Source organism: Mya arenaria, chromosome 14 (assembly GCF_026914265.1).
Source record: "Mya arenaria isolate MELC-2E11 chromosome 14, ASM2691426v1".
In the NCBI taxonomy this organism is placed as follows: Eukaryota; Metazoa; Mollusca; class Bivalvia; order Myida; family Myidae; genus Mya; species Mya arenaria.
This window is the reverse complement of record NC_069135.1, coordinates 21032249-21060211: the sequence shown is the minus strand read 5'-3', so window position 1 is coordinate 21060211 and position 27963 is coordinate 21032249. Positions and strand designations below refer to the sequence as shown.

The window sequence follows — 27963 nt, the reverse complement described above, 5'->3', positions numbered from 1 at the left end:
TCTGCAAACCAATGATATAAGATTGCTGACAAAAAATCAATTCGTAGATTTTCATATTTCCGTTCGAAAATTAGTGTTTTATGGCTTAAACCGTTACTAACGGTTTTTGAAAAATGCATAAAACATCAGTTTTTAACTTAAATATAAAAATCTGCGATCTAATTTTTGTCAGCTGTGAAACATGAATACGAATCCGTTATCTAGATTAGTACAGGTATAAAGAAAGCTCTGACAATAAAAGTCACCGTGTTCTGCTGTTCCGAATTTTACAAAATCACACATTTTCATCAGTTTACAGTACAGTTCTCCACGCGTAATTATTGCAGTTTCTCAAAAGCACGTGCGAATTGAAGAACCTTTACGTCATCGAATCGTTTTCCGACGATCTGCAGACCAATCGGAAGACCCTCGGACATTCCGGCATTGATTGTCAAGGCTGGATGACCAGTAATGTCAAATGGAGCCGTATTTTTGACCATTCCAAGAGCATTCTTCATGCGATCTGGAAAAATTGAATAGTGTCACGTTCATAAAAAAACTATGTTTTCGAGAATCAAACTTACTTTGTATGAAATTTCCAAGATTTAGTATTGCTTGGCTATGAATAAAAAAAACTTTGCAGAATGGTAAATGTTGACATATCCTTTCAGGAGAAGCCATGTTTAAAGGCCTGAAAATGTTACTATTGGGTTAAATCTATAACAAAACCGATTTTTTTCGCACACAAACATGTATGTAAAATTATATCTTAGAACTCTTTTTTTCATGCATGAACCTGTTCTACTTGTTATTGTTGTCACCTTGTAGGCTCCATGTTGTTTTGGGCAGTAACGGTGCCTTATAAGGTAGTGTCGGCATTATGATGACGTCATATTTCTCCAGCAATTCGTCATAGGTTTTTGTCAACTTCCAGTTCAGGTTTTGTGCACGTGCGTAGTAATGAGCACCATAGTTCTGGAACGAAAATGACTCATTAAACTTTATATTATACTTAATTTAAACGCAGACTTGCTTCTTAATCTTAGTATGAAATAGGTTATTTAGAGACTTTATTGCTGCGTTTATATGCACACATTTACCCCCATAAACATGTCGCATATGTTTCGTAGCAATCTATGCATATTTCGAATGTCTAGACTACGACCCACAACTCTATGCTTGCATTTTAACGACTATTATACACTCGCTGGACAACTTCATGAATACGCAACTGACTCATGCCGAGGGCGCCGCTAGGCCAATTTCAATGTTACGCATGAAGTCTTACAACCCGTCCTCCCACCATTTCGCTAGACTTGTAAGTTTCCAAACGTTTGCAACCACTAGCGGATCCAGGGGGGGGGAGGGGCAACCGGCGCCCCTCCCTAAAATCTCACAAGTTTATATTTATTTAAATATAAGAGAAAAAAGTAATAAAATACAACCAAAATGCACCATTTCGGACTAGAAATTATTAATTTTGTCCAGGCGGGGTATCCACAAATCCCCTTTCCATCACTTAAAATAAAATGATTTCGGTTCGGGGGAGGGGCGCAAGTAAAAAGGTTTCGCCCCTAAGTTACGCCCCTTTAATCCTAGATCCTGGATCCGCCCCTGATAACTGTTATTAACTTGCGATCGTAAGTCCTTATCGCAAGCTACGCCCCGAGCCTTGTACCTTTTCCATGTAGGTTCCAATCATGGCAACCATTTTGACAGGATCTGAAACATTTCTTGCATTGCCGGCGTATCCCTCACGTAACTTGGTCATCAAAGATTCGTTATACAGTCCTTTGTTTTGGTAGCCGCCACCTTAAATTACAAAATAAACTAGGACTAGAAAGGTGAAATATTGGTGTACATGTACATGCTTTATGAGGAACAACAGGCGGTTTTAGGCCTTCGGACTACATATTTGCTGTTCTTGTTTATTTGGTATTTCAATTAAATGATGTCTCAAGTAGTAATACTGAAAATGTTTGATTATATCTAAAATTGCGTAAGATACGTGTTTACAGGTAAAACATATATAAATTTAACGCCACACACATGACGTCATAGCGAAAGTACTATATTGAAAAAGCACGCATCATTAACGTGTCAATATTCAAACTAACTTATAAATTTACTTTTACAGTGTGTGTATACCACGTGATAAATTGCGTCATAAATGCTACGTCGGAAGGCAATATTTTGCTTCGAATAAAGACTTCAAACAAAGATAACGTCACTATTTCTTCACCATTTTAAATGAAACATAGCGCAGTCTACGTCGCTTACGGAGCCCCGCCTTCGGTCTTTTACCAGAGTTTGATTGAGAGTTTAGTTTCTTCATACACTTCGATAAACCTTTTCACAATAAGGCCGTCTGACGGAGCACTGTCTAAACATTATTTTAGAATCAGGTTTGTCGAGAAGTTTGATGAAACTAATCACCTTAACAAACTCCGGTAAAAAAACGAAGGCGGTTCTCTTTAAGCGGCATAGACTGCCCTTTGTTTGATTTAAATTGGTGTTGTAAAACAAAAGTTATCTTTGTTTTAAGTGTTCATTTTAAGCAAAATGTTGCCTTCCGACGTAGCATATATGACGTAATTTATCACGTGGTATACACACATTGTTTTAACCCTAATACGTTATTTTTATGGATTAAATATTAGCAAAACGTTTAATGCATGATTTTATATTTTTAAACAATTGACCGTTTTGAACAGACTCTATGAATGTAGTCAAAACAAGTCAAAACGATATATGTTGTTGCTATGGTAACATGAGTAAAAATATTGTCATAAATCGTCAAGAAAATTACGTGCAAATCTTCTTAATAAATTTGGAATAAATCAAAACAAATTGAAAAGAAACATTCTTTTGACATGTTATATCGACGAGTATTTTATTTGTAATGATTATGTCCTTACGATCAAAATCTCGTCACGCGGCTCATATACATACAAATGTTCCATACTTCCATGTACAAGTCCACATCGTCGGCCACACCGGGCTCCAATATCAGAAAAGAACTAAAGTCATATCTCAAACTTTGACTTAACATTAAAAGTCATTAAAAATGGGATATGTTATAACACCATTTAAAAATGCATTCTCTCAAAGAATGTGTTGATTAAAACTTTGGTCAAGATTTCAAAGATTTTTTTTTATTCTACAGCATAAAATGTAATTGAGTATTACTCAAGTATGAAAAAATGATTCAACAATATCTTTGAGAAAACATGTTTTTAAAAATAGTAAAAACATACAAGATTTTGAATTATACATTGCCTTTCTCTGGTAGAATGAGATGAGACTGTGATTTGACTTGAGTATTTTTGTGATATTGGGTCCCGTACTTTATTTCGTTAACACTTCATGAAGCAGAGATTAATAGTATACCGGGCGTATCAGATGACGACAATTCCTAAATCAAATCCAGATATTTTGGCTGAAATGCCGAATTAGAAATATATATAATAAGTCTAACAAGAATTAGAGAAAGCAAGGTGCTGAATTTAAGAAGTCAAAGTGCTACCCGAATAAGAGAAGTCAAGAGCTATCCGAATTAGCGAAATCAAAGAGCTCCCCACATGAGAGAAATCAAAGAGCTTCGCAAATTAGAAATATCAGAAAGCTACCTTAATTTGAGGAATCAAAGAGCTACCTAAATTTGAGAAATCAGAGAGCTACCTTAATTTGAGAAACAGAGAGCTACCTAAATTTGAGAAACAGAGAGCTACCTTAATTTGAGAAACAGAGAGCTACCTTAATTTGAGAAACAGAGAGCTACCTAAATTTGAGAAATCATAGAGCTACCGAAATTAGAGAAATCATAGAGCTACCGAAATTTGAGAAATCATAGAGCTACCTAAATTTGATAAATCAGAGAGCTACCTTAATTTGAGAAATCAGAGAGCTACCTTAATTTGAGAAACAGAGAGCTACCTTAATTTGAGGATTCAGAGAGCTACCTTAATTTGAGAAATCATAGAGCTACCGAAATTTGAGAAATCATAGAGCTACCTAAATTTGAGAAATCATAGAGCTACCTTAATTTGAGAAATCAGAGAGCTACCTTAATTTGAGAAATCAGAGAGCTACCTTAATTTGAGAAATCAGAGAGCTACCTCAATTTGAGAAACAGAGAGCTACCTTAATTTGAGGAATCAGAGAGCTACCTAAATTTGAGAAATCATAGAGCTACCGAAATTTGAGAAATCAGAGAGCTACCTTAATTTGAGAAATCAGAGAGCTACCTCAATTTGAGAAACAGAGAGCTACCTTAATTTGAGGAATCAGAGAGCTACCTAAATTTGAGAAATCATAGAGCTACCGAAATTTGAGAAATCATAGAGCTACCTAAATTTGAGAAATCATAGAGCTACCTTAATTTGAGAAATCAGAGAGCTTCCTTTATTTGAGAAACAGAGAGCTACCTTAATTTGAGAATCAGAGAGCTACCTTAATTTGAGGAATCAGAGAGCTACCTTAATTTGAGAAACAGAGAGCTACCTTAATTTGAGAAACAGAGAGCTACCTTAATTTAAATAAATCAGAAAAATATCTAAATTTGAGAAATCAAAGAGCTTCCCGAATTAGAGAACTCAAAGAACCACCCGAATTTGAGAAAAATCAAAGTGCTAACGGAATTTTCGAAATCAAGTTGCTATTGCTCTTATACTGCACAAAATACATAATTTCAACTCACCAAACCCCCTAATCATACATTGGTAGGCTCCGTCCGTGCATATCGGTGCCCAAATCGCCACACCTTAATAAGCAGTTATCATGATTATATATTATAATAATAAAATCATTATTACGAGTTTGCAACAATGAAATTAAAAGCTATTGTTATAAAATAAAAGTTTGCTTTATTAAAACGATGCTACAGTACGGATAACAGTACGGATAACGATTGTCCATAACCAATCGGAACACCTCGACACATGTATACCTCTTTTCAGCAATAAATTGTTCGAGATATGGCGGGAAAACTACTACCTTTACGATGGTAATCACGCACCGTGTGTGTGAAGGGGCATGGATACGTGCTCAACCTCAACGTTAATGGATTTAAAGCGGTCAGCCGCAGCTCGTACAATCATCTGTACGTCCTCCTCACAACCATCAAAACCTTCCGTCAAAAGGCCGATCTTCTTGCCCGCCAAGCTGACTTCCAACTTTGGGCGAAAAAAGTCATTAATGTAACATTTATATGTATATATGTATTACATTTTCCTTTTTCAATCCTATTTCAACATAAGCATATAAAACGTCACAAACATGCATACCAAAAGTATTTACCATAATATTTTTCCTGTATACGCTCTAGGTAATTACATTTTCGCACTTAGATTGAAAGGGAGGATGTTTTATAAACTTGTAAAAATAAGAGTAAAATTACTCGAACATTTGATTTATAAAGGTATGCATGTTCTAAAACTAATTTTGTATAAACATTATTAGTTAATATGTTACCGCACAAGTATATATTATTTGTTTTTGTCACCATTGCGCACTTTATGCCTCATGGGTCTAAGGCCTTCTGGTTTATTTTAAATAAAACTTGAAACTTGAAACTTGTAATAACTGTACACATTGACTAATGTCAACGCATTTTTTTTGTGTGTAACCCCCGATATCTTGTTTTGCTTTGGGTCGCAATAAAAAGTTCGTCAGCGGCAAATAATAGGGAGACATACATGCATGACACATTTCACCATAAAACCTTTGTACTTAGAAACACATCCTGTAGCTGCCAACAATAAATATCGCAAAGTTTTTACTCTCTTGGCGTCACGTCATCGCAAGTATCATTGCACGGTGTTAAAATGAAGATATTGCGACATGATACATAATAGCGTGTCTTGTTTGTGATTCAAACCAGTTATGTATATCATAAAACTGGTTATAAGTATTGCGTCTTGATCCGGAAGGTCGTATCAGACTCTCGTAGATTTCTGCAAATACATTCACGCGAGTCGAATACGACATCCCGGACTAAAACGCAGTACTTATAACCCTATTGTGTTGCGTGCACGAACATTTTGCATGATTTGAGTTATTCATCAAAAATCGTACAGTCAGTTTGGTTGTTAAATCGTTGGGGTTTTAGTTGAGGGGGGGGGGGGGTATAATTCGAAGCTATTCAAATATGTTTTTTTTGTGGTAAAACGTTTCAATTTCTTATTTATGCACCAGTCAATTGTAACCACGGCTCCCCAAGGTCCGGGGATTAGCGGGGACTTTGACTCGTTCCAGCCGAGCCGGGCAAAATCCCCGCCAAGGGACCCTAGGTAAGAGCCATTCCCCGCTATTTTTGGCGCGAAGACAAAACTACCGCATTCACCCGGCACTATAGGGCCATCTGGAAGTTAAAAACATGGCCCATTTCCCCGGCTATCTCCGGTATACCCCCGGACCCGTGGGGACCGTGGTTACAATGTGACTGGTGCATTATTTTGTCATGTTAGAACTCTTTTCCCTTTTCCTCAAGAAACTAACTCTTAAACACGTTTAAGAGAACAGAAATTCTGAAAATAACGGTAATGATTGAGACTTATCTAGAACGAGGGAACTCTTTCACATGTGTGCTGTTAAATTTGCTAAGCTTAGTAAGCCAATTTGTGGACGTCTTTGTCTCTTGAAATACAATACATACATTTTTATTACAGACTTTTCGTCAGTGGGACGCATAGCAGTAATATAGGAGATTTGCCATGCGCACAGAACTGACGCGTTGACAGTTATTAATCATCGATGTTGTATCTTAGGCCAATACAAATCAATTGCTTAATTTTCATCCAAATATTTTTTAGATGGGGCGCGTGGGAAAGGGTGGGAGTCGGGGGATATCATATTTTTTTTAGATACCATTTCACCATTGAGTATATGGCCATGCTCTTTTTCTTTTTTATTGCATAAGGGACCTGATACATGTGTATTTAAGTCAATAACATTTAAGGGGCGGCAGAAAAAGAGAGGGCGGGCGGGGATGAAAATGTAGCAATTAAATTATAGTCGCCTAAGATGGGTGTCTCCCGTCTGGTATGAATACATACACGAGTATACGTAACTAAATACTTAACGGGCAATTTGAGAGAATTTTTTTATTAAAAAAACAACAACATCATCACCTAAGCCACATCATAGGTAAATATATGCATGTTCACTTTAAGCAGCCAGTATTCTTGGTCAATGGTATATTCGTTTTACCTGTTTTGAATATGGTGGACAGGTCATGGCGCTTTCTTGTCTGGGGTCTCTTCCGTCGTCATACCCCGCAATGGCCTGAAATCACAGTCAGTACAGTCAGTACCTCTTTGATCAACTCTTCATGTGAGATATAAAAAGTTAACAACTATAATTATGTTTTTGAAAAAAAACTATAATTTGTCTATGGTACTTTACGTGAGATCTTGGTGGTAATAAAAATCAATGATCTTTATTTCGCCGCGAATGACATACGCGTTAATTGTTTAAGTTTGTCTAAGGTTTTAATGTGAATGTATAAGCTTAGTATTGGACAACAGTGTATTGAGGTTATTTACAATATGTATAGTCTCTTCATTGGTCAACTTAATACTTAAATGGTTCACAACTGGCGCTTCACCAATTGCTCTTGAAATCCCACATTACCTCCAATAGAAGAGCGCAGTCAGTAACATTGGCAGCCATTGGACCCGCGTGGTCCACTGTGGTTTCAATGGGGACAACCCCGGTGTAGGGCACGAGGCCCCACGTTGGTTTCAGCCCCACAATTCCCACCCACGAGGAAGGGATTCTGATTGACCCACCCTGGTCCCCACCTATGGCGACGTCAGCTTCTCCGTTCTTCACCTGAAATGTGAGAAAGATTGCAAATTATAAGCAACTTATAATGAAATAATAAATTACTTTATGAACAGAACAGAACAGAACAGAACAGACTTTTATTAATACCTAAACAAAACTATAAGGGGCGGGGCAAGGACCTTTAGACCTTCGCCCTTCTCCCAGAATAGTTTAAGATGTTGGCTCGGGGATTTGAGGGTACTCCCCCGAGAACATTTTAACAACTTATAGTCTGAACTGGTACTTTTTAGCGTATTTTGTTAACATATATATTTATATTATAAAGCTTACTTATACTCGCACTCGGGCAATGCCAATTCGGCGAGTGCTCCGACACAATTGTTAGTCATTTTATGTTTTTGAAGCATGGTGCACAGGCAGAATGTAACCCTGATTAGAGCTACCCTGGTTGTTAAACGTGCACCAATGTATAGCACTGTTACACGGGACCCCCATTTATCGTCCCTCCAAGAAGACGATTTGTATTTCTTTTAGTGGTGCGGCGGGAAATCGAACATGCGACCCCTGAATTGGCAGTCAAGTGTGTAACCACTAGACCACGGATCCGTGTGTGGTGTGTGTACGTCTGTGTCTCTCGTACAGTGTCGTTAGGGCCCTTATATTGAGCGTCTCATCAGGGTCTGTACTTGATAGTGTCACTAATGGGCTTCTCTCTGTAGTTTTCTGGGGAAATTACACCAATTCGGAAGTGACTACTCATTGTTAGATGCCTTATTTATAAAAAATGATACCATGAGTTTCTTTGAAAAGCTGCTTTGTCAATTCTAGACATACTGTAGTATTCCATCTTAGCACTCTTTAAAGCTGCTGTTTTATAGTTTACCCCCCCCCCTCACCCCAGAAAATTAAATAAATAAATAAAACCACTTAGATTTCATGGGACTACTTAAAATGTGAAAGTAGTTGCCCGGAAATCTAATCACCAAATCGTGCGTTGAAAATGGCAGCCTCCATGGGAATAGACAGTCAGTATCTTTGACTGAAATTTACTTTCTTATAAGACTTTAAGACGTTGAAGCGCCAGAAATGGGAGTATTTGTAATGTGAAGTTGATGCTGTTATAATGCAATAGATGGGATTTTTTTGGTAGTCTGTAATCTTAATTGTTGTTTTTTCTATGTTGCATTAAAAGAAAATTTTCAATGTTTTTACAGCAATAATATGGAAATAAGCAAGAAAAAGGATCTAAATAATAAAGGCATATGAATAAATTTAATGAAAAATGAAGGGTATTTAAAACATTCGTTGTTAAGAAATAAAGTTGTTTCACAAAGTTCAATTTTTCTACTTAGAAGCTAAATGAATATGGTCCTAGGTTAGCGCGGATGGACATCTAATAACTCTAGCGTCATGCAGAGTACCATAAACCGTTTTAAACAACACAGATATTTACCACGGCGGCGCTGCCCCCACTGGACCCACCGGCACTGCGTTCTTGGTCCTTAGGGTTCAGGGTTGGCCCAGTATCGTTTGTGAAACTACTTCCGCTGAAGCACATGGACTCGCAGTTTGTCTTACCGATGACTTGGCCCCCTAGTTTCCAAATGCGATAAAACGACAACAATAATAATAATAATAATAATAACAAGAGCACCGCGAAACGGAGCATTATACGCCCGAAGAAGATTCGGCTTGAGGTCTTTAATAAACATTTAGGTTATGCTAGTATACTGCTTACTAGGTGTGAAGTGTTTACAACAAAGGCTTAAACTTCCAATATTGAAACTTTAATGATACTTAAGTTAGCAGTGCTAATAAAAACCTTTGTTCAACAGTATTTTTTTACAACATAGAATAATTGGAAATTGCGCGTGACACATCCTTTTAATGTAATGATGCTTTGTATAGAGTTATTTGAAAATGACTTTATTAGTGACAAAGTTGTGGCCCGGACACGGATTTGCTAACGCACCCCCATGGTGATTCTAGTCTTTGAGGTATGGACCTGGAAATTGCGCGCGACACATCCTTTTAATGTAGTGATGATTTGTATAAAGTTATTTGAAAATCGCTTTATTAGTTACCAAGTTATGGCCCGGACACGGAATTGCTAACGCCACCCAGTGAAATTAGCCTTTGAGGTACGGACCTGGAAAGCATGCTTGACAAATCCTTTTAATGTAGAGATGATTTGTATAAAGTTATTTGAAAATTGCTTTAGTAGTAACACAGTTATGGCCTGGACATGGAATTGCTAACGTCCCCCCATGGTGATTCTAGTGTTTGAGGTATGGACCTGGAAATTGCGCGCGACACATCTTGTTAATGTAATGATGCTTTGTATAAAGTTATTTGAAAATGACTTTATAAGTGACCAAGTTGTGGCCCGGACACGGATTTGTTAACGCACCCCCATGGTGATTCTAGTCTTTGAGGTATGGACCTGGAAATTGCGCGCGACACATCCTTTTAATGTAGTGATGATTTGTATAAAGTTATTTGAAAATCGCTGTATTAGTTACCAAGTTATGGCCCGGACACGGAATTGCTAACGGACGGACAGACGATGGAGGCCATAACATAATACGACCCTTCGGGCGTATAATAATTATAATAATAATAATAATAATAATAATAATAATAATAATAATAATAATAAAAATAATAAATAAATAAATAAATAAATAAATAAATAAATAAATAAATAAATAAATAAATAAATATAGTAAATTAAAAAAAAATGTTGCATATATCAAGTGAAGCTATATATATATTGTGCCCCTTTAACAAATGCATGAATGATTGAGCTGAAAAATGAATTGCGTTTTGGGTATACAAACCAATCCCCAAATAAACCGTAAAACAACTTGTGGGAAACGAATTACACTTCCTTAATTGCGTTTGCGGTTAATACATTTGATGAAAAGTTAACAAAAACAATTTCGAAAATGAAAACAACACCCACTTAAACCTGGATGTATCAGGATGTATTTTTTTTTAAATTATTTCACGGTCCATTGCCGCAAGTCCATCAAAATAAACAGTAATCTCACTTCTATAGATTTAAAAATAACGAAAATATGACACTAAGATAATTTCACGAATAAGATGTTTATTGAAACGGCCCCCGGGGAGGTGTATAATCCAAAATCAATATGCACTATAATGTAACAAGATGAATTTTGATGCAAGCCATCATACACGCGGCTGAATAAGTTCAAGTGTAAATATATAATTCAAATAAAGGTAAACATAAAATTAAACGTTCTGATCAAGAGATGGAAATAATCAGGGGGGACATGAAATGATATACCCCGGTAAAAATAGTAAATCAAGAGAGCGCCATGTTGTCAGAAACATGTTCAAGATTATTTTAACGGAACATGTATCCTCCACTACCCAAATGGCATCCAATTAGTCATTCCGCTTTAAATGTCTGCGGGACAATTTAGGAGATATGTGGAATGTAATGTAATTTAGTCAGTGTTGACACTGCCATTGCGTTTAGGGCAACACTGGCTACATTGTCACACATCCCTTAGACAGAACAGATATATTTCTATCTTTTAACGGCACTCACATTCTTATTCTTTTCACTATGTACATTCATATTCAAGCACTATGTATTCCCTTGACAAAAGGAAATAAGTTTAAATAAATAACCAATGCGTCTGACCAGCGACAAGTCTAAAAAAAGGGAAACCGAAAAAGTGTTTTGATATTTTTATTTTCGTTAAATCCGCATGGCTTACACTTCTTTATAAAAACCTATGTATCGGTGTTTCATGTATTATCAAAACGGTTCCTTTACAACATAGTTGCGAGAAATGCATTTTTGAAAAGTATTCACTTTCCTAACAATCTAATAAAGTTATCCACTGACTTGTCCAACGTATATCCATTCTGGCCAAGTCTAATAACGGGGCGTATTCTTCAAGCCGCATACATGCCTTGTATTCTGGATCCCTGTCACAATTGTTGTGTCAAGTCAGGTGTATTTACCTCCCCTTAACTTTCATGGACTACAATTTCGTAGGGGGACATAATTCACAATAATTGAATACTTTCAAATCCCCACATACAGTCGAACCCCGTTGGCTCGAACTCGCTTGGCTCGAATTACTCGTTGGCTCGAACTATATGTAAATGACCGATTTCATTATATTGATGGTAAACAATGCCGTTTGGCTCGAATTTTCCAAGACTCAAGGTTATATCGCCGTCCCTGGGAGTTCGAGCCATCGGGGTTCGTCTGTACCTACATGTGTAGCGTCAGAGTCAGGAGTGTCCAATGTCCTGATGTGTAATACAACGTATGAAGGGGCCATAATTTACGATTGTTTTAACTTGAGGATTACCAATAACTGTAAGTCCAGTAATGGGACATAACTCTTAATTATTTCATTTTAATTTGGGAACACCTGCATCCAAGATACTGGTCAGCAGTGTAATTTTGTACGTATGATGACAAAGTGATAACGTACACTATTTGAATGTCCGGATTACCCTCAAAAGAAAACACGGCTGTGTCGGTAAAGGGACAAAAATGGTAAAGGGACGTAATTCTTGATAACGAGTGGTCACATACCCGCATCTAAGATCCGGGTCACCAGTGTTGCGTCTACTTCAGGGGTGTACCCTTGCATGACCTTTGACCCGTTCATCATTGGAACCCCGGCAACGCATACATTATCCTTGATCCCGACACGCTTTCCCTTCAGCAGCCCGCTAGAAGCCCCTTTGATGTCACACTTCCAGTACCTTAAATGTAGAATATGTATGGTATTCAATATCAATCTTAATTTGGATCTAAGCATGGTTTAGCTTATCGGATTGCGTGATTTACATAATGGGCATATACCGTGAATGAAGTCAATCATGTATGACCATAAGAATGACTTAAGTTCCATATTGAATACGAAGCCAGAGCATGCGTTCAAGGCCGAAATGCTTCGTTGAACTACCATTTTGTCAAATATTTCACTTAAATCGCATCGTTTTTACGCACTTATGCTTTCAATAAGTACGAATTATTTTGGACAAATACGTAACATATTCTTCCTTTTATATTTATATAATATTTACAGCTGCTATGAATGCTCATGATGGTCCAATATTTTAAAAAAAGTAAATCAGTTTGACTATTTTGCTATAGGGAGTGAGTTGTATTAAATGTGTACATGATATGCACAGACATGACATTGCACGGGTTAGGTCCATCAATGTTTCTATATTTAGCCAGCATACTTATGTGTCATTGACACACAGAACCGTTCTTCTAGCCCATCCGTTGACAGTAAATTGTTTTATCGAAACTTCCGCCCACGTAATCGTCCCTTGTTAGTTTATAACTTTATATCAATTTATTTTAGCTCGATTAGGAATTAATCTTAACAGTTATGAAATACTTTAAAATTACGAAATGATGTAAAATTCTCCAGAGTTTCTGCCATTGAAAGAAACATATATCATATATACAGAAATAAGCAACCAGTTGAGTTTCCACACAAGCTCGGTTTACGCAAGAATTATAATAATATGTTACCCGTTATATAGAACCAGTGGTAGAAACCTGTGCTGGTAATGATTATTTACCCTTTAACTTTCCCTTGGTGGGACCCGAACTCATTCCTTTTACAGGGTGAACAAGTCCTGGTGTCCTTAAGATAAGCCAATAGTTTATACCCCATTTGGGATCGAATTATATATTTAAATAAAGCAAGTACAGCAGAAATAGCTGTGTCCAATCTTGTAAGAAATACTGCACTAGTGTATCCATGAAACCCTTCAGAGCAAAAAGCTTAGTAAGTTAACGACGATGCCGTTGACGTAGTTCTGAACAATCGATCCCTTGTTCACCCTCTAAGAAAACAGAGCAACAGCTTTAACCTGTGACCTCTGGGTTGACAGATAAGTATCACACAGATCTACCTTCGTCAACCTCCCTACACACGTTCCCCGACCTCACAGGTTGTCTTACCATGCGTTACAGCTGTTCTCCGATGGCTCTGGTCTGTATCCCGGCGTCCTCGGGTATTTCACCGGAAGTGTCGGGGGAACCAGACCTTCAATGTCATTGTACAGTTTCAGGGATTCCATAATGTGACCTGAAAACAATGAAGTGTTCGATAAACAGGAACGTCGCTTAGGTCGAAATAAGTGTGGGTGGTAAGAGTTACATAATTATTATCCCAAAACAGGCAGCTTCAGAAAAAAATGCTTTATGTAAGAGCATTATTGTCATCTTTGGGTAATGATGTTTAAATAATGTATATGTATATTATTTTTTAACCAACGGACTATTGATTAATTTAATTAAATATACTGCTAACAGTGTTAGAATTAGATTGTCTGAGTTTGTCAGACAATCTAATTCTAACAATGTTAGCAGTATATTTAATTGAATTATTTTTGACGAAAGATACTTCAATTATTGTACAACTTGTTATTCATAACATATGCTCACAATATTTACACTTGTTTTGCTTCAAATGGTAATACATTCTGTATTACAATACAGTAAAGTTTCGCGGTTATGATTCTGAGACTATGATTCGAGACGTAAGTAAACGCGATCCTGGGAGTTTACCCTTGAATCCCTCTATCTCTGCGTCCGTCAGTTGATAGCCAAGGGACTCGCCCATCTCTGCTAGCTCCTTGGTGCTTGGAGGGCGCACGGCCGGTGCTCGATACATCTCGGGCTCTATACAAATAGAGGATAAAAGAGTGCGATTGCAATAATGCAGTCATACAATTTGGTTGTTTTTTTGTCTTGGAAAGAGCAAATCTTTGCGTACATATCTGCACACCAACAATATAAGATTGTTGACAAAAAAAAGATCGTAGATTTTCATATTTCCGTTCGAAAATTAATGTTTTATGGCTTAAGAAAAATGCATAAAACATCAATTTTTGAACTTAAATATAAAAATCTGCGATCTATTTTTTTGTAAGCAGTCTTGAATCACTGGTTTCCATAGATTGTCGCAAAAAATGGCTCGTTCCAAGACAAAAAATAAAAAAAGTTGTAAAACTGGTATATCTGTGAGAGTGCAGCTTTAAAGAGGAATATCCTTGATGCTCGGTGGCTGTACGGGGTAGGGAGGGGATACTTATCTTGTTCTTGAATTTCAAAATACATTTTAATTGTGGTTTTAGAATAAAATAAGGTTCATGTATTTAAGTTTAATTTGGACGAAAGCTGATAACTAGTAGAATCACAACGGAGTATGTTGCTAGGCAGAAACCAGTACTGATGTCCATATTTCGGGTCAATAGAACGTGCCAGCGATGAGGATCGAACCTACGACCGCATCACGGTCTATAAGGCAGACAACTATTTCACTAGACCATTCTCAGTTTTATATATTAAAGAAATGTTAGTTTGAGGAGGCCGATCGAATCACCAGATGTTTTAGCAGCTAAATGTGTTAAAACACCTCTTCATTTTTAATTAAGGTGTTATTTTGTTGCCATGGTAACAAATTCGAAATGTAGTAATTCACTTACATATGTTCTTATTGGGGTTTTAGACAGGTTTTAAAAAGGGGAGTGTGCTGAAAAAAAGAAAAAGGGCACGTTGTACCGGGCTATGAAGAACTTTAACATTATAAAAAAGGTTAGTTATATTAAGTTTCTACTGCCAACATGTAAGAAATGTATGTATTTATAGTCATAGTATATGTCTTAATCGGAACTTAAAATACGTATTTGATTATCTATAGCATTTAACTCCGAGAGGACAGAATGGAGCACATGCTGCTTTCCATGATGGCAAAAAAAAATAGTTCTACCAGAAAAGGACAGAGTGCAACACCCTTCTCTGACTGTGTGGCTAAAACCTACCTTATACACACTTCACATACCTAAATATCAAATGCAATTAAATAAAAAAAAATATATATATTTTTTAATTGCTTTTCAATATGTAGTTTAAACCTTAAATGCTTATACAGAAGATTGTTTTAACACCATTCTCCAATGATGAAAATGATATTCTTATATAAAGCCTTATAATAAAAAAAAGAGGCCTACCTACCCTACCTATTTTTGAAAAGGATGTAACCCTAGCCAAACATTTTTTTTTAGGCCTAAGTAAAAAAAGGAAACCGACGCCTAATCCATCTGGCCACCAGAACGTTCAAAAAGTTGTAGAAATTTTGACCTCCAAATAATACAGTGATAGCCATCACGTGAAAATGTCAATCAATCAATCAATCAATCAATCAATCAATCAATAAGACAACATCAAAGCCGGAATCAAATGATTATATTTGTGCAAATATCAACATTTGCTGAGGGGTTTCAAGTTTTGGTATCTTAGTTTTAACACTCCTAATGATTTGCTACACTTCATTTCGTAATACAATAAAAAAAACATGAGCGAGTACCTTTAAATATGCATTATTGTAAGGTTAAAAACTAGGGCGCTATTAATATGTAAACAGGTCAAGATCCTAGCGCTAGGTCGGTTTAAGTAAACTTGGTCGATATTTATATACAACATGTTCGCCATCACTAGCTCTATAGCAGCACACGAAACATTTGTGCTGCACACATATGATATATATATGAAATGTTTGTGCAACGACGAAAAAAGAAAATATTACACTTAATTATCATCATGCTTTTCCAATGAAATTAATGCAATAAACTGCCAGCATGTTAAGCATATGGTCAGCCGAAAGCTCCTTTATGATGTTACAGTATTTGTACTATAGAAGAAAGTATACTAATTAAAGCAAAACATACCTGTCATGTCTGTACCGTTTATGTTAACAAGTGGAGTAGTAAAATACTAGCCTGGGTTACCTGCCCTTACCATTTCATTATCGGTACTCTTGTTGTGCAAAGGACGCTGGGAACCAGACAAAATACTCGCTAGCTATCTTCTTATAAAGCGGCGAGCTACGCCGTGATCAATACATGATACGGCCAGTAGGTTTTATTGTATGACAAGGACCAATATTAAGTGTAAAACAGTTGATATATAAATATAATCACACATTTACAAGGGGAATTACAAAGTCAAAAGAATTATGTTTCAATCAAAGTATATTATTATTTTTAAAAAACCGAGAACAAACAACAGGAAGAAAATTAGTAGTATTTAGGCGCCTAAGCTTTAAGGAACTCCCAACAGCTCATGGAGCTAAAAATGTATTCGATATTTTCATGTTATTTTCTTAAGTTTCACAAACAAGATGACCCAATAATGAAAGTTGAGTTAACATGGATATTGCTTTTTTAAAACCAGTTTTTTTATAACGTCTTGAGTGATTTAAAATGCAGTTTCTGCCCCGTTTTCGCGAAAGTTCTTAAGTTTTACATGCTTACGAAACTTATTTCATTAAGCCAAATCTAACTTAATTTCTAATTTTATTTTTCTAGTTTATTGTGATCATCATTAAGATATTTACCCTTAAAGCCGCCGAGCTATGTATAATTTAAACATTACAAAATAGTTACCCAAAAAATGAAATAATAATGAGCTTAGCTTAATCCTGTCATGAGGTACTTAAGATATTTCGCGAAATTGAGACCACAGGGTACTGGTCGAGTAAGCAACTAACCAATGGCATGTTCTAAAACCTGGCCTGGCCTGGCCCGGCCTGGCCTGGCCTGCTGACTCAGCATTTCGTGTCAGGCCAGGCCAGGCCAGGCCAGGCCAGACCAGATTTTATACATAATGAGAGTTCAAGCTCTGAATATACGCCAACACAATGATAGATCTTTATTTAAAAATTCAACTGCATGTTTAATATAAAAAAAAAGAGATTTATCTAGATAAAAAAATGTAGTTTATTTGAATGCATAATTAATTATTTTCTTATACAATTTTTTTCAATTGAACTATGTATGTAGTTTTGAACAACTTGGATGTTCAACTATATGAACTGTTAGATGGAATTTTCTACACCTTTAATAAAGACAAAACATAAAAATCATCACAAAAAAATATATGTATGTAAAAAATAAAATATATATGTATGTAAATCTTGAGTTTGAACACATATATTTTAAGATTCGATTTGTAAACCAAGATCTTTGCACTTAATTTTGTTTTAATCCGCTTAGTGTTTACGATACAGTGTATTCCCATGCACCCAATTAAACTACTTTTTTATCTAAATAAAACTCAGAAAAAAAATCATTACATTAACATGCAGTTTTATTTCTAAATAAAGGTCTATCATTGTTTTCCAGTATATTCAGTGCTTGTACTCTCAATGTGTATAAAATATGGCCTGGCCTTGCCCAACACAAAATGCTGAGTCAGCAGGCCAGGCCAGGCCAGGCCAGGCCAGGTTTTAGAACATGCCCTAACCAATGTTATTCAAGCGTTTCATACGAACATTAATTAAAATGTTAATGTTCACACAAATCAATGTTAATTTCCTTATGGGAATACCGTTTATTTTTGGTCCGGAATATCGCTTTATTTTTGAACGGAATACCAAGTAAATATTAAGTAAATATATTGAATAAAACGTTACAGTACTGTTTATTTTTGGTATATCTTAGTTAATTCTTGGCTTATTTGGTATTATTTATGACGCGCGGAGCGCGAAGTACATATATGTACCGTGAAAACCGAGAACCATGCCCGACCGGAAAACCAGGGGGCTCTCTATCAGTGTTGTCATATCCAAGGGGGAGGACGTAATTTCGTTTCTGACAAACATTTAGTGAGAAAAATGTTTCATGGCAAACAAAATGGCGTATTTGGATTGATAAATACCGATTCTCGGACCATTTTTTGCCTGGTAAGTTGACTTTTTTTATAAATTTGAAAAAATGAATGTCAACTGTACTAAAGGCTCTTAAAACACAGTGAGCAAGCGGAATCAGTAAATAATTAACAACAACACAATTCGATGGGTGAAAGCGAAAGGGGTCTATATTATTCTATATTTAATGTCACTTAGAACCTTTTCGCATTCACCCCTCGAATTGCAACGTAACACCCATCACGTGATTTCTTTTAAAGGGGCATGTTTGCCTATTAAGCATAACACGCTGATAAGCATAACACGCTGAGATAACGTTGACAGTGATTTCATGTATTTTGATTTGCACTTCTTTGTGTGTGTGTGGGGGGGGGGGGGGGGGAGGGGGGTATAACTATTTTAACTAAACTTGTGTGCGGTGGTTGTTGTGGCGGTGGGTCGACACTCTTCATTTTCTTTAATTTCAACATGCAGTTTCATAGTGGTTTTAGTATAGCCACCTTACTTTAAACAACTGCGATGCAAGGGGACGTTTCATTAACGGTTTTGACTCGTAACTTCATTAATCTTCAATACATGTATACAGTCGAACCCCGTTAGCTCGAACTCGCTTGGCTCGAATTCCTCATCGGCTCGAACTAGATTTAAAAGATCGATTCTTTATACTGAAGGGTAACAATCCCGCTTGGCTCAAATTTTCTGGGGCTCGAGATATTTTCGCCGGTCCCTGGGAGTTCGAGCCAACGGGGTTCGACTGTATATAAACATCACAAATGGCAACCCATTGGTTGTATTTATTTCCGCAACTTTGTATTCATTTTTAACACTAGCTACAGTTCAATACACTCAAATATGTAGAGTAGAAAAATAACATAAATATCACACTCGCGTTATTTCAATTTACGATTAAAAACGACTAAGATCTTTATTGAAACTCCCCCTCCCCCCATGCTGATAGTGAAAGCATTAAACGTTGTTCCTGAAAAGAAACCAGTATTGGTGTCCATATATCGAGGTCAAGAGAACGTGCCGCCGGTGAGGACCTCTTCTATGCTCAGTATCAATTTTAAAACACGGTCAGTAGTATTTTGTTCCCTTGTTTAAGAATGTTTATTCGTCTTTCAGTTATACAAAAATATTACAGTGAGAAGTGATTTCAATATAGCTGTTAAACGTAATGACTTTACTCTTGGGAATTAATTAAAACTGAGGTATACACAATACACGTAAAACACTACACTTTATCAATATCCTTATACAAACTACTTCTAATGATGTACAACCATACATCCGAGGTTGTCTTCGATGGAAAATGGCCGAGGTTTTCCGAATGAAACCAGGGATCGGTTCTTCTCATTAAAGTTATCGACAAATAGAGCTCATTGAATGTTGGAACCATGCTTATGTCTTATCATTTTGTTATGCTTTAAATGGATTCTTTTTGTAGAGAAAGAATATGTTAAAAATACCATCGATTTCTGGTCAATCTAAGATCAATTAACGAACAGTGAATTATATACATATATGTACGAATGAATTACACCAATTATTACAAGTCAACTATTAAGAAGCGCGAAACGCGATTTTGGACCTGAAGACGTATAATCAAAATCAACAGGGTCAATCTACTGGTCATTGCCAACCTGCCTACCAAGTTTGAGGTCTGTGGGCGTAAACGTCTTCAATTATTTATCGAATACGGATTTCAGCTTGAGGTCACCACGACCTTCATCTCAAAACCACGAGGGTTCCTTTGATGGTCATTACGAGCCTGCTACAATATTTGAGATCTCTGGGTCTTCAGTTTTTGATTGGAAACGAGTTTTCAGCCCGAGGTAAACACGACCTTGACCTTTGGCCCACTAACCTCACAATAAATAGTTTTACTCTCTGAACAACCTGCCTACCAAGTTTGAGGTCTCTGGGCCAAAGCGTACTTAGTAAATGATCGGAAACGGATTTTCAACTTGCAGTCTCTACGACCTTCATCTTTGACCCACGGACCTCAAAATCAATAGGGTTCCTCTGCTTTTCAATACCAACCAGCCTAACAAGTAAAAGGTTTCTGTACCATAGCGTTCCTCGGTTATTGATCGGAAACCGTGGGGACGGACGGATGGACAAACGGTCCGATTACTTCGTGGGCATAATAACATACTTAAACCTCATTTTCAGAATCACAAGTCATGATAATACCTTAAATATAACTTCCTTTAAAGGTCTTAAAATTCCTTAACAGAGGAATATTACGCAATTTATAATTAACAGAAATAGTGTGTTGGGCTTGACCCTGTAATGATGGACATATTGTTCGAGATTTTGAGTCTTGTTGATCTTTCAGTCTTACTGATAGTGAAACTAACCATCTCTATTGCCGCCGCCTTCAAACCCGCCCCGTCTGTCGTCATCACTTCTGTATATTCCCTCTCCAAATACATGGTCGTCATGGTGACCAAATCCCTCGTAATCTCCTCGATCAGATCGTCTGTCACCGCCAAATCCTCGTTCATTATATCTACAAAGTTATTTCAAGTAAACACAAATATTTGACAAAAGCGGATGCTTTTTCTTACATTTGTAGGTTCTTTAATCACAATACTTTTATAAGAAATCAATAATTTCCAAATACATCTAAATGTACTTTGTAAGGTATCTGCCACATGTCTTCCGTTTTGGCGGCTAGTTCTGACCTGGCAGTGGTGCCGCCTTCTCGCCTTGGCCCCCTATCATCATAACGGCTCGGCCCTCTGTTGTCATTGCGAATCGGCCTTCGGTCATCTGAGCGACCATAGTTTCCTCTGTCAGTGAATGCTTAGGTAGTAAAATAATAAATTACTGTACAGTTGAACCCCATTGGTTCGAACTCGTTTGGCTTGAATTTCTTCAAACTGAAGGTATGAATTCCCGCTTGGCTCGAATGTTTTGAGGCTCGAGGTATTTTCGCCGGTCATTGAGAGTTTGAGCCAACAGCATTCGACTGCAGTTTGGTTAAATTTAATGAAGTCCTTTCTCATGGGTTTTGGCAAATTTCACAATGATTAAAATATGTCATGCCATTATTAATTCTTAAGCAATTATAAGTAAATTAATATTTTGCTTTATTTGGGTTTTAAATCCGCGACCCTTGTCTTTCATAAGGTGAAAAAACATAAAATGGCTAAAAGACTATGCCCAAATAACACGAACATATTTAAGTCAAATCTTCTTATCAGTCTCAGCCCATTACATCACGTATAATGATTCAAAATATTGTATGTTTTCGCTCTTTTTCCATACTTTCTTATGGAATATGTTGATAAAAACTTTTTGTCAATATTTTTAAGATAGTAAATTCTAAAACTAAAATGAACTTAATTATTTGGTAAAAACAACGTGTTATATTCAATTTCATTTTTTAGCTGCAGACCTTTTTTCTGGAATCTTGAACAACAGTTAAAAATCAACAATTCTTTTCCCTTTTTTCTGAGAGAATACGCTTTAAAAAGTGTAAAAAACAGACCATTTTAACTACTTTTGATGTTGAGTAATGATTGAGTTATTTCTTAAATATGTTCGTGACCATTGGGCCTGGTGTACCCGAGTCTGATTTAGATTGTGATCGCCAGTCTCCTGCAGCTCGACAAGGACCTCCATCATAGCGATACCGACCACCTTTACCATTATCTGATGATGGATTATCTGATGAGGGATTATCTGTAGATGAAAAATAAACAACAGCATTGTAGCAAAATGTTAACAGTTATTACCACCACTTATACGAGTATCTGATGATGACAAAAAAAAAAAAAAAAAAAAAAAAAAAAAACATTGTAAAAAAATGTAAACAATTATAACCAGCACCTATAAGAACATCTGATGATGAAAAATAAACAACAGCATTCTAGCAAAAGGTAAACCACCATTACCACCTCCTATACGATTTAGAAACAAACTCGATGTCTGTAATACCTTTCTAAATGTTTACGGCAGTTTTGATAAATATCTTGCCTCCTAATTCATACAAAGTACAGTGTAGGAATCGATATCATTTTACATGTATCCACATCCTATAACTTCATTCTTTGGAAGTTGAATCTTGCTTATTTTTTTTTAATAAAATAAAAATTTCATATACAAAAATATAATTATATTTCTCCTTATGATTATGAGTTTAACTTTATTAAACTGCTGGAATCCCTGATTATGCCTTGGAATCTGAATATTTAGTGGGTAGTTTGAAGGACTAATGTGCATAAATATGTGTGCATGTGCGTAAATAGGTAGTGTCTAGCACCGGTTATTAACAACTTCCATAACCTACGGCTGAGGCACTAGCAGGTCTCAAAACAGAAATGTATTGTTAGTAATATGTTTACAAACGAAGAAAACAGGGTTCATTACCATTGTGTGATTCTCCGGTCAGATACACAACGATTTTCCGACCACAAAACATCTGCACAATATAAATAAAATAAACATTGTAATAAAACATAATACAACTGTTAGTCAAGTTATGCTGATAATCTATACAAAATCATTGCTTGGACAATTAAGTAACGCTTAGTATAACATATCTTCATGATTTTGACAATACCAGGACATAACAAAAACACCAAAAACTGATGTTATATATGATATCCGACAATAAACAAATATTGACTTGACTTGACTTGATGCCAAACGCATACATAATGTTGTTACGGCGCTCCATACAACCCAAATCGACTGGAATGAAGAAGACAACATGGATTATGATCAAATAGCCCATAATTGAAAGTGTATACTTTAAGACTGTCTTTTGATGTTTTTTTATACACCCGACAAGTGACCAGGTGGAGCTATGCTCCTCTTACATCCGACAAGTGACCAGTTGGGGCAAGTCTCATCATACATCCAACAAGTGACCAGTTGGGGCAAGTTTCATCTCACATCCGACAAGTGACCAGTTAGAGCAAGTTTCATCTCACATCCGACAAGTGACCAGTTGGGACTAGGCTCCTCTCACATCCGACAAGTATCCAGTTGGGGAAAGTTTCATCTCACATCCGACAAGTGCCAGGTGGAGCTAGGCTCCTCTCACATTCGACAAGTGACCAGGTGGAGCTAGGCTCCTCTCAAAACCGACAAGTGACCAGGTGGAGCTAAGCTCCTCTTACATCCGACAAGTGACCAGGTGGAGCTAAGCTCCTCTCACATCCGACAAATGACCAGGTGGAGCCAGGATCCTCTCACATTCGACAAGTGACCAGGTGGAGCTAGGCTCCCATTCGTGTTATGTTTATGAAAGTAGAAATGTCACCTCTTCGTGCATTCCAAGTGCACCAATCAATCCCTGTCTGCTTTGAAATTGCACGTATCCAAACCCACGATGCCTGCCCTTGTCGAGTGGTAATCGCACATTAACCACCTGAAATGTTTCACAAACATACATGCCAGAGAATTTTATACTACAAGACGGACTTCCTATTATATCATTACTGGTATGTGGGTATTATTATTTTATTTAAAAATCAAAGGCTAAAAGGGAAACCTAAATGTTGTTACAAGCAATGTGAAAAGTCATGCATCAGTGATTCAAAATATTTCAGAACCTAATCATTGATTTATACACATATTTTTTCATAATTCAATGGCTACAGTTTACTGCCAATGACTTGAAAACAAGTTAATCCTCGTTTCATGCAAATATATTGATCAGGGAATCACAGTGTGATGTTCATGGACCTTGTGAATCTAACTTTGCAAACACTGCAGTCAATATTTTCATAAGCTATAAAAGGAAACCCAATCACACATGACTTTCCCTTAAACAACAATACAAATCAAACCTTTTCTGTATTCCCATTTCAATTGACAAATTTTGCCGATAACTTATTGTTATTGTTTGACACTTCCATTCATCGAAATTAAGACTTTTGGATCAAGAAGGCCATGTTCTTGCACTACTATTTGGCATTGGAAATTCAATCAGCCCTGCCATATCGAGTGCATAGTTTGAGCATGGACCATGATTAACAGTTAGCCGACTTGTGATAGTTTTGATAACTAATTTCATTAAGTGTTAACCACGAATGGCCTGAAAAACAAACTTACATCAAGATGCCCAAAGAATCTCATCAACTTCTCCTCAGAAGCATCATACGGCAAGTTGGCAACAAATGCTTTGAATGGGGGTTCCGTTGAAACACTGGACATGTCTCTTGCAGCCTTTGGAACATTTGGTAGCTTTGTACTGTCATTTCTTGGCATCGCAATTGTTGGGTCAATGTCTACAAATGATTTCATATGACAAACTACATTATTATAACTTCAGCAAACCAATCCCTTGACACCCAGCCCCAATTTAAAGCCATCTAAAGTAATGCCATAAGTATTTTCACCCTATTTAAAAGAATGTCTTCATTTTTCTCCCTGTTCCTTTTTAATAGGTGGTTTAGAAATGCAGTGTACGCTATACTTAGTAATATGGTTCTGTCATAAGTAGTGGGAATGAGACCAGATTTTAATATCTATTTTAAAAGATAGTAACTGCTTGCATTACGGCTGCATTACGTTATTTCAACTAAGTTCTAATGCATTGCCATACTTGTGTGTTTTGTTTGTAATTTTCGTTTATTTAACATTGATTATTTGAATAAAACAAGAGGTGTCACAGTAAGTGACGAATGCACTCGAACTTTTATGCAGTTCAATAGATTATGCAATTATTAAAATGCATTCAATCAAGAAGAGATATCGCAAACTTTTATCATATGCCTGCCCCATTATGGTTGATGTCAAATGCGGAGAACTGATGCTGGGAGAGATAGGGACACATGAATTGACCCGACACGTCTTCTTTATGTACTGAACACATGAGCCAAATAATTTTAAAATCCCTCTTTGCAAAGTTACAAAATTACAGTCACGACACGACCTACTATACTGTATATGTACATGTGTAGTATTTCATAATGATTATACTAAAAGCGAGACCTTGAACTTTGACGTAGTACGTGGGTCTTGCATGCAACACATCGCATTAATGTATTGAACACATGTGCCAATTTATTTCAAACTCACTGTGCATGACCAAATTACGGTCCAGACACGACCATCTACACAGTTTATGCATACCTGCAGCATTCCATAATCATTAAAATACAAGTGCTACATTGACCTTTAAGATAGAATTGCGGGTCTTGCGCCCGACACTTTGTCTTTATGTACTGAACACATGTACGAAGTAATTTTAAAATCCAACTACATTGTATATGCATAAATGCAGCATTACATATTGATTACCGTATGAGAGTGATCTTGACCTTTGAGGAAGGGACGTGGTTCTTGCACACGACACGGCACCTTTATGCACCGAACAAATGTGCCAATTTATTTCAATACAACACCGTGCTTGACAAAGTTACATCCCGGACAGACACGACAATTCACACTGTATGGGCATGTATGCGGCATTCCATATTGATAAACTTGTATTTCCTTGACCTTTTTTGGGTAGGGACGTGGGACTTGCTCGCGGAAAGTGATATCTATGTTACTAACACTAATGTGCGAAGTTATTTTAAAATCCCTCTATGTACGACGAAGTAACAGCCTTGACACGACCAGCTATACAGTATATACATATTGACAGCATTACATAATGAAAAACCCTGACCTTGGCCATGACCTTTGAGGAAGGGACATGATTCGTGCATACGCAACGTCGTCTTTATGTACCGAACACATGTACATTTAAAAAAAAATAACACTGTGCATGACAAAGATATATCTCGGACACGACCAGCTAAACTGTATATGCATACATGCAGCATTCAATACTGATAAACCTGTAATTGATTCCTTGACCTTTAAGATAGGGACGTGGGTCTTGCACGCGAAACGTCAACTCTCTGTTACGAACTCATGTGCCAAGTTATTTTAAAATCCCTCCCTGCATGACCAAGTTACAGCCCGGAGACGGCCAACTAAACTGTATATGTGCATATGTGCAGCATTTCATAATGATTAAATTCGAAGTGTTACCTTCACTTTTGAGGTAGGGTCGTGAGACTTGCATATGACCCATCGCCTTTATGTACCGAACACATGTGCCAAGTAGTTTTGATAAACCTGCGAGGAATACTATGACCTTTGAGGTAGGGACGTGGGTCTTGCACGCGACACATTGCCTTTATGTACCGAACACATGTGCCAAGTAGTTTTGAAATCCTACCCTGCATGACCAAGTTATAGCCCGGACACGACCAACTACACTGTATATGCATCTATGCAGCGTTCCATATGATTAAACTCCAAGTGTGACCTTGACCCTTGAGGTAGGGTCGTGGGTCTTGCATCAATCACTGCATGCCAAAGTTACAGCCCAGACACTAGAAACTGGTGGTGTGATTTTAATTTTCTCTCCTTTTGGGGCATACAAATCATGATGATATCTAAAAAAATGCGTAAGATAAGACCATGCTTTGCAAATTACGAATACTAAATTTCATATCACACACATGACGTCATAACAAAAATGACACGAATAATCAACGTTTCAATATTGCAACTATGTTTTGATTTTAGTTTTCATCCTGACATGTAATTTGTATGGAACATTAATATAGAAAAATCTCATATTTTCAAACAATAAGGTCGCGTCGGAACTAAAGCTGTGGATGTTATGGAAACATAATTTTTCTTATCCTTTTAAAGAAAGAAGTTTAGAAAACACTTTGAAAAGATTATTGGTTTAGGCATTTGATATCAACAAAGAAACATGTGTAATAAGTTTGTCCGATGTCCAAAATCGCGCGATGCGGCTATTTTTTGTTCGTTTGTATATATATATAATATGCATTTACATAAGGTTTAACGTCTATTTTGCTAAAACAATGTCATCAGGTCATGACTGGAATATATTCGGCCGGTTTAGGTCAACACTAATGTGCATGGTCAGTATTTACGTATAACACGTTCTCCATCACGAGCTGTCAGCAACAAATGAAGCGTTTATGTTGCACACATATAATACATATATTAAATGTATGTGCAACTTCGCTAAGAGAACATGCATCACTTACTAGCATCATGCTTATCCAATGAAATTGATGTAATGAACTGTCAATATGTTTTCACTGTAGTATGCACAATGCTCATTTAAGACAAGCTTCACTATTTTAACTTAAATAAAATCTAAAACATTGCAATGACTTTAAAATTTTACCTGTCATGTATGCAGTAAAGTGATAAGATACACACTTAATATATCAGCTTCCGGTATGTATTTATAGCTTTCCTCAAGATCTATAGAACTTCTAGGTCGCCAGTGAGTAAGCTATACGCCGTGGATCAATAAATGATGAGGACACTGGGTTTTTATAATTTGTTTCGCCAATTTTCTTTGTAAGGGTGCAGGCCTAGGAAAAGAACTTGATTAAAAGTGATGACTACATAGAAGTACGTCTAAATTACACTCCAACGTCACATGTATGTTAACTTGTAT

The 27963-nt window shown here is 36.7% G+C and overlaps 1 protein-coding gene across 1 annotated transcript; it reads right to left on the bottom strand.

Annotated features, from left to right (window-relative positions):
* On the bottom strand, window positions 1-27707 carry LOC128218488 (amidase-like). The gene is made up of 18 exons (XM_052926165.1): window positions 27685-27707; window positions 24570-24745; window positions 23776-23883; window positions 22878-22929; window positions 22074-22190; window positions 21188-21308; window positions 20861-21012; window positions 14357-14470; window positions 13748-13874; window positions 12356-12528; window positions 9221-9360; window positions 7612-7812; window positions 7189-7263; window positions 4997-5153; window positions 4679-4741; window positions 1658-1791; window positions 801-954; window positions 1-502 (listed from the first exon to the last, which is right to left on the bottom strand). The coding sequence occupies exons 1-18, from the start codon at window positions 27689-27691 to the stop codon at window positions 318-320; spliced, it is 2256 nt and encodes a 751-aa protein (XP_052782125.1). The 5' UTR covers window positions 27692-27707; the 3' UTR covers window positions 1-317.
* Between the last annotated feature and the right edge of the window lie 256 nt (window positions 27708-27963).